This window comes from Saccopteryx leptura, chromosome 3 (assembly GCF_036850995.1).
Source record: "Saccopteryx leptura isolate mSacLep1 chromosome 3, mSacLep1_pri_phased_curated, whole genome shotgun sequence".
NCBI classification, from domain to species: domain Eukaryota; kingdom Metazoa; phylum Chordata; class Mammalia; order Chiroptera; family Emballonuridae; genus Saccopteryx; species Saccopteryx leptura.
This window is the reverse complement of record NC_089505.1, coordinates 21683978-21701585: the sequence shown is the minus strand read 5'-3', so window position 1 is coordinate 21701585 and position 17608 is coordinate 21683978. Positions and strand designations below refer to the sequence as shown.

The window sequence follows — 17608 nt, the reverse complement described above, 5'->3', positions numbered from 1 at the left end:
GTTCGTCTCCTCTGTTCTCGGTAGAGGGAGCTACAAAAGCAAGTTCCCCCCAAAACTGAGCCCCCTTTTCGCGCCTCTCCGCCACCAAGACGCCAGAGATTTCTTTCCCGACCGCAGACCGACCGACTTCAGGCCGGGAAAGCCCCGCCCCTCGGGGTGTGGGGACCGCCCGCCTCTAAAGAGCTTCTCGCGATCTTTGGAACGGAGCGAGCTTTGCGTAACTACCGGCCGCGACCTTACAGCTCTCCGGCGATTGGTCTATTTCCATGGCCCGCTGCCTGACTTCCGGTTTGGGTGCCGGGCTTGCACGTGCGGTTAGGCCTAAGGACGCCGCTGGGAACCGGGCGGGAGCCAGGCCGTGGGGGAGTCCGGAAGTGTTTGTCATCTCTCCGGTGCGCCTCGGAGAGTGTCGTGGCCGCTCTTCGGTGTGAGTGCAGTGGGGCTGCAGCATGGTGAGCGAGCCCCGTAGTCTGGGGGTGGGGGGCGGGCCGCTCTGGGTTGGCAGAGGACAGCCTGGTGCCTTTTTGCCAGTGGCCCCTGCGGCCTGGTTCGGGAGGGGTGGTCCGGAGGTGCAGGAGGCGGCTGGCAACACGGAGCTCCGGTGTGGGTCTCCCACGGCCAGGCCCACTGGGGAGTGGACATCAGAGAATGGCCTGCTCTTTACCCCGGAGGACCTGGAAACCTCGGTGACACACAGGACACAGATGCACCACCCTGTGTTTCCTGGGGCCGGGCGGAGAGGGAGGTGTCTGCCCATCAGTTTGCTCTGGAGGAGGGAACTTGTGGGAGAGGTTAAGGTGCGATGCAAAACACGCGGACATACTCAACTGGGATGATGCTTTCTCAGTTTAGAAAGTCAAGGTTGAGGAGCGAAATAAAAACGTGGAAAGGAGTGATGAATCTTACTAAAAACTTCAGCCGTTGTGTCGGGGGTTGACACAGTAGCTGGTACATGACGTGTCTACACTGCTGGCACCTGCCTGCCCCAGGTTTTCTTGTGGCTGACGCACTGTCAATCTGGTCAACCTGTCAGCGGCCTTCTCCGAGTGCCCAGTCTAAAATCACTCTTCAGTCACTGACACATCACTGTGGTTTCTTTTATTTCCTTTACCTGAAATCGTTCTTGATGATTCCCTTGTGGAGAATAGGGGCTTGTCTGACTTTCCCATTGCTGTATCCAGCGCCTGTAACAAGGTCTGCCTACATACAGAATAGCCGTCCACAAATGTTATTGGAGGAAGGTAAGTATGGATTCTATAGAACACCGTTGGGGTTGCCTACCCTAGAGATGTAGGTTTCAAAAATCTGTTATCATTTACATAATTTATTGCAGATGCCTATGTGGACTGTGATACTACTGTTCACTGGTGTTTTGGTTCTTTTTTAATGGCTTGTTCTGGTTCTGTCCTTTGAAGCCTCACAGGAAGAAAAAGCCCTTTATAGAAAAGAAGAAAGCTGTGTCTTTTCACCTGGTCCATCGGAGCCAACGAGATCCGTTAGCAGCAGATGAGACTGCACCCCAGAGGGTTCTGTTGCCTACACAGAAAGTAGGTGCTGTTCTTTAACCAGTAAGTTTGTAGGTGGACTGTTCGTAGTTTTTAATAAATTATTTTAGGCAGCTGCTATTCTCAGAAGATAACTGATCTTCAGGGAAAGCTGTGACTTTTCACTAAATATCCTGATTTTTATATCTTACATATTTATTTTGATTGAGAGGATAAAGCGTCCTTATTTGATATATTTCTTTTTGTTGTTAATTTAATTTTTTTATTACTTAAAATTAAATTAAGCAGGCTGACATTGGTCAATAAGAATGTGTAGGTTTCAGGTAAACATCTCTATAGCATTTGATTGTGTTGTGTGCCCATCACCCAAATTCAAATCATTTTCCGTCACTGTATATTTGACCCACTTTACTCCTCTTCTCCCCATCCCCTCCCTCTGGTAACCACTTCACTTTTGTTTATATCCATGAGCAAATCCTATAGAGTAATGGTAAGTGTTAACTAAGCCATCAGCTACAGTATCATGATGTTATTTAGGGCACAACCAAATGCTCAATCTCTACTTTCTTTAACATCCTTTCATTCATAACCACAAACTGCATTTTGCCTTGTGGTCACTCATCTCATGAAATGTGAAACATTGAAAACTCATAAGTTAGCTTTAGAAAATGTCTGGGAGCCTTTAAAAGGTTGGTTTGTTAATTATCAGTCAGTTTGTTTATTAAGTGTGGATAGTGTAAAAGGAAGTGTTGGGGAACATTGTGCCTATTTAGCTTTTCAGTGAAACAAGTTTGTGTTGCACGTTGAGCAGTTTCTTTGTATATAAATACAAGAGATTGTACTTAAACTTTCAAGGCCCCCTAGTCTTTTTTTCTAGCTCTCCAAGTACATCTTAAAAACACATTGATCTGTGTGCTTCTTGGCTTGAATTGTTGCACTGAAATGAGGAATTGGTTCATTCCATTTTAATTTTATGTGGCACAGCTGTTTAGAAGCTGTGTGTTGCCTGAATTTGTCAAGAATTTGTTGTCTCATTCTTATCAGCCAAGCCTCCTGATCTGAAAACTGTGCTCATTAGTTTCTATACCTTAATCTTGGAAGACGTACTATATCCATGTTGTTTATTATGTTAGATAAATGATGAAGAGAGACGAGCAGAACAGAGGAAGTATGGCGTATTCTTTGATGACGACTACGACTACCTACAGCACCTGAGAGAACCATCTGGGCCCTCGGAGCTGATTCCTGCAAGTACCAACAGTGTACCCAACAGCAGGAATGAAAACGAAGAAACATCAATAACTTCGGTAAGACTTTTCAACAGTTTAAGTGTGAGGCAGAATGTGTAGGGCAGCGGTTCTCAACCTGTGGGTCACGACCCCGGCGGGGTCAAACGACCAAAACACAGGGGTCGCCTAAAACCATAGGAAAATATTATACAATATATTTTTAAATAAAATATGTATTTCCAATGGCTTTAGGCAACCCCTGTGTTTTGGTTGAGAACTGCTGGTGTAGGGGATTGGAGGGGGATGAGTAAAAAAACACATCATTTTTAAATCAGTATAACTATTTGGGGGAAGAAATGGTATTGGTCTGAAGAACAAAGAGAGGCCATGCCCTTGCTGAGAGTGGTATGTGTGTGTACACTTATGTACAGTCGAGAGAGTAGGCCGCCTATTCTCTGGTGGCAGTTGTTAAAAGTGACTGCTTTTGACAGGGTTGGGCCTTTTGATAGATGTGGTCATGTTAGACAGCACTTACAATAGAAGAAGAGCAGCCGACTGTTTCAGCTTTATCAACTGTACTAAAATGCAACTTTTGTGGAGCCTTCAAATCTTCAACACTTGTAAAAATCTGCAAGCTAACCATAAGAGAGAATAAAAGATATAGATTGTAATGTCTGTTATTCTCATCAACTAAAATGCTTCCTTTTTAATGCTTTATTTTTTAAGTACACTTTTTTCTTTTTAGGTGAGAATGAGGAAAGAGAGTAAGGCAAACTCCTGCATGCACTCCGACCAGGATCCACCTGGCACCGCATCTGGGGTTGATGCTCGAGTACTGAGCTATTTTTAGCACCGGAGGCTGATGTGCTCCAGTGGAGCTGTCCTCAGCGTCTGGGGCCACACTTGAATCAGTCAAGCCACTGGCTGTGGGATAGGAAAAGGGAGAAAAGGGGGAGAGGAAGAGGTAGAGAAGCAGATGGTCACTTCTTCTGTGTGCCCTGACCAGGAATCAAACCTGGAACATTCATATACTGGGTTGATGCTTTATCCACTGAGCCACCATCCAGGGCTAGAGAGAACACACATTTATATATATGAAATTAGTGCTACCAATCAGTTTTTCCTCCTGTTTATGTTAAGGATGAGCATGTTGTATGGCTTAATCTTGTTCTTATTTCATATTAGCATAAATGTTTCTGTGAAACTTTTATAAATCCCCTGACACTTAAAAATAGAAGACATCCAAAACAAGAGAGAGAGAAGACATCCATTTCTTTTGTTTATTGTCAAAAGGGAATTAAAAGGGTACCAATTTCTCTTGCTTCCCATTCTTGAATCCTCTCATGGTCTAGGCATTCTTTTCCTCAGGGAAGATGTGATCATAGCTCCTCCAATCCATAGCTTCTTGCTTAAAGAGAGTTAAAAGGTTTAGGTTTCAGGGTATCATCCCAAAGAAAGATATAATAACTGCAGCTTTTCGTTCACTCACTAGGTCATAGCCCTCTCGTAAGGCTGCGCACCCCACTGCCACATCCTTAACCAACTTACTTTCCCCAAGGCTGTTAAGTAAGTAGTATGGTACTTACCTTATTGACTTCCTTCCACAAACTGATGAAGGAGACGCGGGCATCTAGTAGTGGCCCAAGTTCTTTATCTTATGAAAAAGAGTCCTAACATTATTCTGGTTGACTGTATTGACCACTACAAAATTAGCTTAGCTTCTATTCCCTAATTCATGTTGTGTGAAATTAATCACTATCTAACTCAGTGATTTTCAACTGCCAGTACACCAGAAATTTTAATGCGGGTCCACAAGTTAACCTCCCTCGTATTGTATGAAGATTAAAAGATTAAAAATCAATTTTTAAATTGATTTTTAGAGAGACGAAGGAAGAAAAAGGAGAAACATCAATTTAACGTTCCACTTATGCGTGCATGTCTTGCTTGATCCTTGGCATGTGCCCTAACTGGGAATGCAACCTGCAGCTTTGGCATTTTGGGATGACGCTCTAACCAACTGAGGTACCCAGCCAGGGCCAGATAAGGCTCTTAAACGGACACTTCAGTGATGTTTAAAAGGATGAGTGCATTATGTTTTAAATACAAAATTGCCATTGGATTTCTGTAACACAGTGCAAAAATGTAGATGAGTCCTATGTGTTTTTTAACCTTAATTTGTAACAAACCACCAAAATTGAATAAACCAGAAATCTTGAATATGCTCAAAAAAGAGAAAATAAGGTAGTGTGGAAAGGCAGCACAAAGATTAGTACTGCTTGAGCAGCCCAGATGTCCACGTGGAGAAAAGGAGCTGCCGTGGAAGACGGCGGCTGGGCGGACTCCATGCTCAGGGTGGGCAACAGTAGGTTTATAGTTGAGAGCACATGAAACAGTTTATTGCTGTAGTGTTATTTATTTGTGTTATTTGTCTTACTATTTTTTATATTTACTTATGATTTATCTTTTAGGTGGTGATGGCTGGTAATTTAACCTACTTTTGCCTGCCTCTGTATTTAGGAACTACTGCAACCAAAAAAAGAATTCACTCTTCTTTTGAATCACTATCTAAACTCTAATTGTGTATATGGTTCTTTGATTGTTTCTCACGCTATAAAAATAATCTCCAAAGGTACATTCACTAAAATCAAGGTGATCCTCCCTTTTTTTAACTCCGAGATTCTAACGATTAATAATCACAGAGTATTTTTATAAAAGACCACATATTTTACCACAATTTAAAAAAAATAATGTAATATACCAAAATCATTAAATTATGCACTTTCTTTTTTTTTATTAATTTTAATGGAGTGACATTAATAAATCAGGGTACATATGTTCAGAGAAAAAATATCCAGGTTATTTTGACATTTAATTATGTTGCATACTCATAACCCAAAGTCAAATTGTCTTCCGTCACCTTCTATCTTATTTTCTTTGTGCCCCTCCCCTACCCCCTCTCCCTCACCCCCCACCCCCATAACCACCACACTCTTGTCCATTTCTCTTAGTCTCGTTTTTATGTCCACCTATGTATGGAATTATGCAGTTTTTAGTTTTTTTGATCTACTTATTTCACTCCGTATAATGTTATTAAGATCCATCCATGTTGTTGTAAATGATCCGATGTCATTTCTTTTTTTTTTTTCTTTTTTTTTTAACAGGTTCAGAGAGAGGGATAGATAGGGACAGACAGGAACAGAGAGAGATGAGAAGCATCAATCATCAGTTTTTTGTTGCTGTTGAGACTCCTTAGTTGTTCCTTGATTGCTTTCTCATATGTGCCTTGACCGTGGGCCTTCAGCAGACTGAATAACCCCTTGCTCGAGCCAGCGACCTTGGGTCCACTCTGGTGAGCTTTTTGCTCAAACCAGATGGGCCTGTGCTCAAGCTGGCAACCTCAGGGTCTCGAACCTGAGTCCTCCACATCCCAGTCCGATGCTCTATTCACTGTGCCACCGCCTGCAGGCCAATGTCATCATTTCTTATGGCTGAATAGCATTCCATAGTATATATGTACCACATCATCTTTATCCAGTCATCTATTGAAGGGCTTTTTGGTTGTTTCCATGTCTTGGCCACTGTGAACAATGCTGCAGTGAACATGGGGCTGCATGTGTCTTTACGTACCAATGTTTTTGAGTTTTGGGGGTATATACCCAGTAGAGGGATTGCTGGGTCATATGGTAGTTCTATTTTTAGTTTTTTGAGGAACCACCATACTTTCTTCCATAATGATTGTACTACTTTACATTCCCACCAACAGTGAATGAGGAGGGTTCCTTTTTCTTCACAGCCTCTCCAACACTTGTATTACCTGTCTTGTTGATAATAGCTAATTTAACAGGTGTGAGGTGGTATCTCATTGTAGTTTTTTTTTTTTTTTTTTTTTTTTTTTTACTTTTATTAATTTTTAGAGAGGAGAGAGAGTGAGAGAGAGAAGGGGGAGGGAGGAGCAGGAAGCATCAACTCCCATATGTGCCTTGACCAGGCAAACCCAGGGTTTCGAACCGGCAACCTCAGCATTTCCAGGTTGACACTTTATCCACTGCGCCACCACAGGTCAGGCCTCTCATTGTAGTTTTTTTTTTTTTTTTTTTCCCCAGAGACAGAGGGATAGACAGGGACAGACAGACAGTAATGGAGACATGAGAAGCATCAATCATTAGTTTTTTGTTGCGCATTGCGACACCTTAATTGTTCATTGATTGCTTTCTCATACGTGCCGTGAATGCGGGCCTTCAGCAGACTGAGTAACCCCCTTGCTCGAGCCAGAGACCTTGGGCTCAAGCTGGTGAGCTTTTGCTCAAACCAGATGAGCCCTCGCTCAAGCTGGCGACCTGGGTCTTCCGCATCCCAGTCTGATGCTCTATCCATTGCGCCACCACCTAGTCAGGCACATCTTTTCATATATCTGTTGGCCATCTGTATTTCTTTCTGGGAGAAGTGTCTGTTCATGTCCTCTTCCCATTTTTGTTGGGTTGTTTGTTTGTTGTTGAGTTTTATGAGGTCTTTGTATATTTTGGATATTAGACCCTTATCTGAGCTATTGTTTAAAAATATCATCTCCCATTTAGTTGGCTGTCTGTTGTGTTGTCAGTTTCTCTTGCTGTGCAAAAACTTCTTAGTCTAATGTGGTCCCATTCATCAGATTTGTATGGAACTGTAAAAAACCCCGAATAGCCAAAGCAATCCTAAAGAAAAAGAATGAAGCTGGGGGTATTACAATACCTGACTTCAAACTATATTATAGAGCCACGACAATCAAAACAGCATGGTATTGGCAGAAAAATAGACACTCAGACCAATGGAACAGAATAGAAAGCCCAGAAATAAAACCACATATATATGGTCAAATAATTTTCGATAAAGAGGCCAACAACACACAATGGAGAAAAGAAAGTCTCTTCAACAAATGGTGCTGAGAAAACTGGAAAGCCACATGCAAAAGAATGAAACTTGACTACAGTTTGTCCCTTTGTACTAAAATTAATTCAAAATGGATCAAAGACCTAAATATAAGACCTGAAACAATAAAGTAGATAGAAGAAAACGTAGGTACTAAACTCATGGACCTTGGTTATAAAGAGCATTTTATGAATTTGACTCTAAAAGCAAGGGAAGAGAGGGCAAAGATAAATTGTACACTTTAAATGGGTAGATTGAACAATGTGTGAATCACATCTAGTAAATCTGTTTTTAAAAAAGACTGTACAGGAGGTCATCGGGTTATGACACTGTTCTGTTCCTACGACAGTGACGTAACTTGAATTTTGGTGTAAGTCGAAACACACCCTAGCCTAAGTCACTTATCTATTCTAATACAGTTGTAAAATCATAATCTAGAACACAACTAAGAACAGAAAAAGGAAAAGGGCATAAGTAGACTGTACTGTGCACTGCACTGTGTGTTCTGCCATGCTCAACCAAACTCGTTTGCCCACGTAGTCCATAAGTACGATGCTAATAGCTCACGTCTCAACTTTTTAAAGTTTTTGTGGGAGTGAGCATCGTAAACTTGAAACATCCTGTGTTGAGACTCATAACCCAAGGACCCCCTGTGCATTAGAAAGCCAGATCTTCACCCATGTCTGTGCTGTAGAGATGTTGACGCTGGAAGCCACAACAGTTTGCTAGGTCTGCACCCCTGTACGGAGCCTTTACTCCTACGATTCTGAGACTCCCAGTGCGGCATGCTGTCTGCGAGCCAGTGACTGTCCATCTCACAAGGAGGATGGTGAGGGACATGGTGACAGCTAATGTGGTGGCGACCCTCACATTCTTAGCTATTTGGTTGGAGAGATGAAACGAATGCATAGGACTAGTGAGAAAATCTGTGCCAGCACATGGTGAAGTAGGTTGTGTGGTGTGAAGACGGGGGGAGTTCACGTAATGCCGAGCTCTAGGACAGTAGTCATGGAGGACTTCGTGGAGGTAGGAGCAACTGAGCTGGCCACTAATGGCTAGGCACCATTGCAGAGAGAGGAGGAATTTCAGTCAGAAGGAAGGGCATGAAGTAGTAGTATGGATCCCAGAACCTCACCTAACCAGCTTCAGTCCAACCAGGTATGCCATTTGACTTTTCTTAGCTTTGTTTCACTCAAACATGCTGATTCCTCAAGAAAATGTGAGGATTAAATGGAATAATCAGCTGGAGATAGCTTTGTGAAATATTGTGGGGAAGTTGCTTTTGAGCTGATGATGGAATATACATGTTTAAAATATATGACTAGATTATGAGTGAGAGTATTTGGAGTGTGGTCATGTAAGTTTCCTAGAACTGCCCTCACAAATTACCACCAATTACCACTGGGTGGCTTACGACAACAGAAATGTATTCTCCAGTCTTGTGGCCAGAAGTGTGAACTCAAGGTTTGGGCAGGGTTGGTTCTAGTTGGGGGTGCAGAAGAATCAGTTCCATGACTGTCTCCTCACTTCTGGTGGTTGCTGGCAATCCGTGGTGTTCCTGGTCTTGTCGATGCGTCATCCAGGCTATTCTGTCTTCACGTGGCGTTCTCCGTGTGTCTTCCTGTGTTCACATGGCCTTGTAAGGACATGCTTGTCACTGGATTAGGGCCCTCCATATTGCATTATCACCTCACCTTAACTGATGTCATCTGCAAGGATTCTCTTTCCCAAGGAAGGTCACATTCTGAGCTTCTGGGAGGACATGATTTTGGGGGGAACACTTTTCAACCTAGTATAGTGTAGTTCAGAAGCATTGCTAAATTTAACTATTTTGTAATTTCTTTTTAAAGACCACTGGAATTAAGTTGCCTTCATCAGTGTTTGCGTCAGAGTTTGAGGAAGATGTTGGGTTGTTAAATAAAGCAGCTCCTGTTTCAGGTATGTTTAATTTCTTTATCCTTTCAAGTGGATCGAGCTGTGTTTGACAAAAAGAAACATACTGTGGGCACCAGTAGGTTTACAGACGTGAGTGTGTGAGGCACGGTTACTCTTGTATTGTTATTTTATGTGGATTACAATTGTAAACCTACTGTTGCCCACTCTTGTATAGTAAGTCAGAGTTATTCCTGATAAAGTGTTGAAACAATTTGTGTCTGAATTCAGATCATTAGGAAGGGATGAGTGTGATCAGCATTCTTTTATTGCCATTAAATTCTTAATCTCTGAAGTTCCTATTTGGAGAGGAAAGTGGGAATATTATTTTTGATGATCTACTGGGGAAATTTTAACCTTGACCTAACCTCTTACAAAGGAACATTGAGGTTTAGTTAGCCTTATGTACATTATAGTGTAATCGTTTTTTTTGGGGGGGGGAGAGACAGACAGGGAGGGAGAGAGATGAGAAGCATCAGCTCATAGTTGCGGCACCTTAGTTGTTCATTGATTGATTGCTTTCTCATATGTGCCTTGACCGGTTGTTCCAGCCAAGCCATTGACCCCTTGTGTAATCTTGAAAATGCTTAGTATGTTAGCTTTTAGAAATTTTCTGAAGTGTCCCATTTATTCATTTATTCCAGACATACTGAAAAATCATTATTATTATATTTTTTGCTATACTTACATTGTATTTTAGAACAAAGAAATGGTGTTGGTATTTTCTCCTACATTGCCTTAATATTTTTTCCAATGGCATTTTTTATTGAGATATAATTGACGTATAACATTATATTAGTAGGTATATAATATAATTTGATACCTGTGTCATATATATTACAAAAGTGATCACCACAATATCAACTTAACATATTCACCACACAAAGAATTTTTTTTCTTGTGATGAGAACTTTTTTCTTTTACTTTAAGTAATACTTTGTATTTCTGTTAAGTTGGCCTACAATGTTATTAATTTCCAGTGTATAACCCAGTGATTGGCCGTTGTATAACTTACTGATTCCCCCAGTAAGTCAGATATTCATCTGACATCGTAAACACTGATTACAGTATTGTTGATTGTATCCCTAGACTGTACTGTACATCCCCACCACTATTCTGAAACTGCCAACTTGTGCTTCTCAGTCCCTTCACCTTTGTCACCCAGCTCCCAGTCCACCTCCCATCTTTCCCCCAGCCCCGCAGCTCTTACTGAGTAACACTTGCCTCATAGCATTGAGTTATTAATTCATTCTACAGGTAGAGTCGCCACTGTTTGATGGGGTTTTGGGTTAAACCAGAATAAGGCATAATCCCTGACCACGAGGAATTTACCATCAGTTGGGAAAGACAGACAATAAGAAATGACAGAGGAATAAAATGGTAAAGCACCAAAGAAGCCTCGAGGAGTTGGGCAGGGCCTCCTCGAGGAAATAACGTCTAAGTTGATTTCTTAGGTCAGAGGTGAGCAGGTAGAAGAAGGAAGGTAGGGTTGGCAGGAGAGGATATTCCAGACAGGAAACTGCGAGAGCAGGCTGACGTCGGGGAATGGCACGTGTTTAGCATGCCTGAAGTGAATGGTAAGGACGACTGTGAATGAGGTTGGAGACTCAAGCAGTAGCCATTGTGGAGGCGGAGGGCTGTTGGAAGCCGTGTCAGTTTACAGGTTTGAACTTGATGCTTTTTCTTGAACCCTGTAGTACTTTTACTTGATAGAATAACGTGGCTGAAGAAACAGGTTGGGATTTACTAAAATTTCATTGTCTAAAAAGACAGTTTGATAGGCTACAAATATTTGAGTGGCTTCTAATAGGTGAATTCAAATTCCAGGTTCTTCCTGCAGGTTGAAACTTTGAATTTTGTATAATAGTTTAATATTGTAGATCTGTAATGGAAGGGTTTTTTCCTTTGGCCGTCCATCTCTGTTTCCCTCACTAGACTGAACTCCTTAGGGTTCTTAATCATTCTTTTTGCTCTGGCATATAATAGGTATTCAGATTATGTTAAGTAAATTAATGCTCAGTTTTTGTTTTCTGTCTAGGACCTCGATTGGATTTTGATCCTGACATTGTCGCAGCTCTTGATGATGACTTTGACTTTGATAATCCAGCTAATTTGCTTGAAGATGATTTTGTTCTTCAGGCCAATAAGCCAGCAGAAGAGGAAGAAGGAATGGATGTATGGTATGTATGGCTTGTTTCAAAGCAAGGATAACATGACTGTTGCTTCTTTAATAGGACAGTAACCATAGAATAGTACAGCTAAAAGAGCTTCAAGACTTGTGTCTGAGAATTCTGTGTTTCAGAGCAGACAGGATGAGACTTGAGTTCTTTACAGACCATCAGTAGGTGGGGCTAAAGTTCAAGTCGCCTGATTGCGAGTTCATTACTTTTCCGTCCGTTCCAGAGGGTCAAGCAGCACAGCTGTTCTGCCTAAACAAGAATCCTCCCTTAAACACCCTCAAATGTTACTTGTGCGAGTAATTTGGTTCGGTTGTTTTTCAAGTTGTTTTGACAGTTAATTGATGGCCCTGACTTTAGGAAAGCTGAGGCTGAGTATGGCAGCGAGTGGGAAGACGTGAACGAGGAGAAGGAAGAAGGCAGTGAGGACAGTAGCTGTGACTCTGCAGGCTCACTGTCTGCCCCTGGGAAGCCTCTCAAGGGTCTAGAAAATCACTTGTTCTGGGAGGAGGAAACGAAAAGTCGCTTTACTGAATATTCTATGACGTCCTCAGTCATGAGGAGAAATGAACAGCTGACCCTACATGATGAAAGATTTGAGAAGGTAAGGTTCCCAAGAAAGGGTCTTTAAATACTAGTTCCTAGTAAACTATCTGACATCGGGACCCAAAGCTAGAACTTTCAGCATTAGAAACAGCCTATAACTTTTATTAAAACAGACCATAAATCCATTCTAATCTTAATTCTGGAAAGAATGCATGTAGGTCAAAAGATGGCTTATCAAACCTCCTTATCAAACTGTGCTCTTAGAATGCTGACATTTTAATTCCAACCTCATCAGTCACAGTCCTTAGGATTATGCTCTTTCCTCCAGCATTGGCCTGAGGCATAAACAAAATTCTGTTTCTTTCCATTTGTGTGTGTGTGTTGCTGTATATGCCAAGGCCTGAAGTTCTGTCTGGCATGTGCTAAGAGTTTAAACTCTGAACTGTTCAGTAAATGGTTGTTGAATGAATGAATCAATGGATGATGAGTCAGTGAACAGTGAATGCATGGCTTCCTGAGATGAAGGTTCTAACTCGGCTGCATTCACTAAGTGCTATCTTCTCTCTCAAAGAAACAGCCCAACTGTGACTACAATAACCTCACTTCAGGAGTTCTGTCACCCCTGCTTACTCTTTTACAAAGCCTGGCAGTGCTAACAGCATTTGAATGATACAGTAAATATCTAAACAAAATTGTACATTGGTTTTCCTAATTAATGAATTTAAAAGTATATGTAAAAATATTCTGAGGTAAAGATTTCTGCCTAGCATTTTGCTCTCCAAGGCAAATGGAGTAACTGCTTCATTGTCACTGAGATGGCAGCCTCTTTGCAGTGTCACCGTGCCAGCTGACCTGTCCTCCACATCGTGTTGTTATGGTGCTGAAGCCCTGCTAGTGTTGTAATGGTAGTTATGATCCCATGTTAGTGCTTATGTTTTATAGGAATAAAATTAATTTAAAAATAACATTTAAATGCTGTATTCTCACTGAATGCATTCATTTTTATGCTCTCTTTTCTCTTTATATTCAAGTTTTATGAACAGTATGACGATGATGAAATTGGAGCTCTGGATAATGCTGAACTGGAAGGTTTTATTCAAGTGGACAGTGGTCGCTTAGAGGAAGTCTTGAATGACTACTATAAAGAGAAGGCAGAGAAGTACAGTGACTTTTCCTTGTTTACCTGTTTGTTATTTTCAAATAGTCTATTTGTATACAGGAATTAAAAATCACCCATTTAGAATCCATATTAAAAAGAAGGTACATTTTCCATAACCTTTGGCTCACACTTTGATACTGAGTTCTGAAATGAACATAACATTGGATGGGAACACTGGGCGGGAACCACTTTCTCTGTAACTTGTCCTGAGAGTATTGATGGAATAACTGAGAGTTAGAGTAGGAAGTCCAAGGTCACATTCCACTTGAGGATGAGATGGTGCTTCTAGCCTCGTTGGCTGAAGAAATATTGGATTTCTAAGTATATACACTCTTAATCTTCCTGAAATGCCAGGCATTCTGAGAAGCAGATATTTATGGCTTATAGGAAGATAAGAGTTTATCTCTCCAGCTGGATTAGTAGAAGTTTGCAGCCAAATATTTGGTGAATCAGCATCCACATGAGGTGGTTCTTTGGGAGAAGCTGATGAGGTGTTTCCATCTGCTGAGGGTCTGACCCGGGATCACTCACACGCAAGTCCCACAGTGGGACGGGGCTGCATACTTGGAATGGATTATTTGAGTGCTTTGGACAGATAGATGGGCTAATGTTTTTCAAGGCTTTAAAGAAGATTATGTCTTAGGAAAGCTGCTCTTTTGTTTAATGTGTTATATCCTTGCAGCAATGCAGATAGATTTTTTCCTTCCTGTCAGCAGAGTGAATGTCCAGAACCTGCTGGAAGGGAGAAGCAGTTTGACGTAAAGCTCATTTTGACAAGTAATGACAAACAGCGCACCTGAGTGTGTGCATTTTTAAAAAATGCTTGTTTCCTTGGCTCTTTAAGTACAAGTTGAGTAACATATAGAATAATAATGAGTGGTGTTCTTTTTTCCCCTCCTACTTTCATTTTTGAACACTTACACCAAAAGCTGTGTGAAAGTGAGCACTCTTGAACCCTTCGAGGCTCAGGACGTGCCAGGGAGTGAACCTGACGAGTCCGAGGAGGAGGAGATTGTCTCTGTAGTGCTTGAAGAAGGCAGAGAGAAGTGGGATTGTGAATCCATCTGTAGTAAGTATCTCAGTGTCCCTTTCACTGCTAAAGGAGGACAGTTGTTTCAAAAGTATTAGGCACATCAACTTGTTGAGGTATATATTTTGTGAAAATAATTTGGAAAAAAATATTTCTAAGTTACAAACTATATAAAAAACATTTATAAGAGAGACCAGTGTGAATTTGAACTATGAAAACCCTAAAGCTGGGAAGATAGTTGGAACTCAGAAATGTTTTGCTAAACTGAAGGTGTACTCATTGATGCATATTTTTTTTAGGTACATACTCAAATCTATATAACCATCCGCAACTTATCAAGTATGAACCAAAGGTGAGCTTTAATGTCCTCAGGTGTTTGAAATATGCATTGCAGGAAAGGAAGTGTACAAATTATTTTCTCAACAGTGGCTTTATCTGTAGTGGCTACTGGACCATTAGGAAAAGCAACAACAGTGTGTCATAGTGGACTGTTTTTTAATAGGAATGGGAAATAACCCTAATGCCATTTTTTTCTTTCCTTTTTTTTTGTATATTTTGAAGTTAGAAGTGGGGAGGCAGTCAAACAGACTCCCACATGTGCCCAGCTGGGATTCACTCAGCATGCTCACCAGGGAACGATGCTCTGCCCATCTGGGGCATTGCTCTGTTGCAGCCGGAGCCATTCTAGCACCTGAGGTGGAGGCCATGGAGCCATCCTCAGTGCCTGGGCCAACTTTGCTCCAATGGAGCCTTGGCTGTAGGAGGGGAAGAGAGAGACAGAGAGGAAGGAGAGTGGGAAGGGTGGAGAAGCAGATGCTGCTTCTCCTGTGTGCCCTGGCCGGGAATCGTACCCGGGGCTTCCACACGCCAGGCTGACCCTAAAGCCATTTTCTCTTTATTTCAGCACAAACAAATCCGAATATCTTGTAAAACAGGAATACCTCTCAATGTCTTACCTAAGAAAGAATTCACAGCAAAGCAAGTTGAACGAATGCAGATGATTAATGATAGTGACCTGCCCAAAGTGTCAACCCAGCCACGCTCTAAAACTGAAAGCAGAGAAGAGAAAAGAGCAAGAAAGCAAGCTGTAAGAGAAGAGCGCAAGGTACTTTCTCAGATATGACATGACAAAGAGCTGGTGGCAGGGAGGTCGTGGGAATCTTCTTTTGTGAGATCAGTCTGCATCAGTTTGAGGATTTGAATAACATGAATGTATTCTTGTATAGGAGCGGAGAGTAGAGAAGAAAGCTAACAAATTAGCCTTCAAACTGGAGAAAAGAAGGCAGGAAAAGGAACTGCTGAACCTGAAGAAGAATGTTGAGGGTCTGAAGCTGTGACAGTGGGACATTTAGGGTAAGGCGCATTCCCCAGAGAGGCTCCTTTTGAGTTCAAGAATGAACGAGGATCTTCAGAGACAAGACTGACCTGCCGTTTTTGTGGCAGTTATTGAAAAGAAAAGTGTGATGTGTGTATTTATACCAGCAAGCTTGTACATATTGTATTGTTCTTAAATTTAATGTGATAGCCTTAGATTTGCTCTGAACTAAATGACTTCATGGATGTGAAATGTTTGGATAAATTAAAGAAAACTGTCTTCATAATTTAAAGGGAATTGTGTTCTTCTTGTGTGATGGTCCCAGTTGCCTTCTGCAGATGTTCTCAGCTATTTCTTTGAAACCTCTCCATCCTTTTTTTGTAGTAGTTAAGTGGTTTTATTCGCTGGATGTAGAAAAGTGGTCCCTTAAAACTAATTTTGAAATGCTGAGTGGTAAGAAGAGTTTCTGAACAGGGTCCACTGGTGGGAAGCGGATGCAGAGGTCACTTCGAGAGGGTGGTCAGCTGCATAATTACGTTGTTGGGACCCAATTACCGAGTGACTTGCTTTTGGACTTGAGGAACAGTGAAGACAGGAAACAGAAGAAGAAATAATCAAAACTTTTTTGGCTTCAGTTAATACCTGGCTCAAAATCAGAAATACTCAGTTTAAACTAGAAAATTTGTCTTTTAAGCATTATTTAATGCTTGGAACCGTTTATACTTGATTACAGTACATAGTTGAAAACTCCCTGCTTTTTGATGAGTTGGGCTTTTTTAAAAACTTCTTTAAACATTTTCAAGGCTAGAGCAATGACACCATCACAATTGTTAATTATTAGGTAAACTGTGACTTCCTTGCAATGGACAAGTTGTTATGTTAGTGACCCTGGTTCATGTGTCCAAGACTAATGTGTTACCTGGACTGTTCTGGGAAATCTGCGAACAGTGTTGGTCTGAGTTGGGAATAGAATGGCGAGGGCAGAACCATTTTTAGTAGGTGAGCTCCCTTCTCTAACTTACTCAAAAGTGTCTTCGTCTTTAATTCATTTGATTATGCCTTTTTTTAAGTAGGTTATCTTGTTCTCAATGTTATCAATTTTAAATCTAAGTAATTGTTGTAGGAGTTTTAAATGAGTTGTGCAAAACAATAGTATTATGTCCTTTACCAACATTGACACAAAAAACTTGGCTGAAGAGCTCATCATTATAAAAGAATGCTGGAGAGTGTGTATGTAAATACCAACCAGCAGAAGCAAAGGGTCAGATGATGGTTTATGATAGTGTTGGGAATGGATTAAAAATCCTTAAAGAATTGACCATTTATTTTAGCAACTATCTCCATTGACGAAGGTTCTCAGAACCAGCAGGAACCTTACAGACATGGAATATTCCTTTGACTTGGTGCTATTCAGATTCCTTCTTAGGAGCTTCTAATTCACTACAGTTTACCCAGAGGGTTTAAATCAATGCATCACATAGTTTGCAATTAAGAGAATGTGACTATAAGCCACAAATCTGTGTGAAACATACTGTGATTTAGGTTGATTATCCTCCGTATTTAAAGGTCTTAATTTTATTCTGGGGAACAAATTCTTTTCCAGTATTTCATAACATTTGGATTTGAGTGGTCTGTAAACAAGTTAGGAATTTAAGCTTCATGCTAAATGCTGGGAGTCCAAAGTGATATGGGGGATTTTCCTTCAAGGACTGCATCATGTGAGGAGTCTGGGTGTGTGCAGCAACGTACAACCAGCAACGCCAATCACTCAGAGCATCGCTCAAAGTGAGCATCTGGATATGTGCTGTTC

General features: G+C 41.3%; 2 protein-coding genes across 2 annotated transcripts in view; both read left to right on the top strand.

Annotated features, from left to right (window-relative positions):
* The first annotated feature begins 277 nt into the window (after nucleotides 1-277).
* LTV1 (LTV1 ribosome biogenesis factor) lies at nucleotides 278-16090 on the top strand. The gene is made up of 11 exons (XM_066373079.1): nucleotides 278-452; nucleotides 1416-1547; nucleotides 2639-2812; nucleotides 9490-9577; nucleotides 11610-11751; nucleotides 12109-12352; nucleotides 13326-13453; nucleotides 14383-14522; nucleotides 14783-14835; nucleotides 15388-15588; nucleotides 15710-16090. Exons 1-11 carry the CDS (start codon nucleotides 450-452, stop codon nucleotides 15818-15820), a joined length of 1416 nt encoding a protein of 471 aa, XP_066229176.1. The 5' UTR covers nucleotides 278-449; the 3' UTR covers nucleotides 15821-16090.
* A 679-nt stretch (nucleotides 16091-16769) lies between these two features.
* Nucleotides 16770-17608, top strand: part of ZC2HC1B (zinc finger C2HC-type containing 1B) — a 34792-nt gene continuing 33953 nt past the window's right edge. Inside the window, exon 1 of the mRNA XM_066373080.1 lies at nucleotides 16770-16797. Within this exon, the coding sequence (XP_066229177.1) occupies nucleotides 16770-16797 (28 nt within the window). The remainder of the gene's footprint in view (nucleotides 16798-17608) is intronic.

Coding starts and splice junctions, on each gene's coding strand:
- LTV1 (XM_066373079.1), top strand. Junction 1,548..2,638: donor TTCTGTTGCCTACACAGAAA/GTAGGTGCTGTT, acceptor TTATTATGTTAG/ATAAATGATGAAGAGAGACG. Junction 13,454..14,382: donor TATAAAGAGAAGGCAGAGAA/GTACAGTGACTT, acceptor TTACACCAAAAG/CTGTGTGAAAGTGAGCACTC.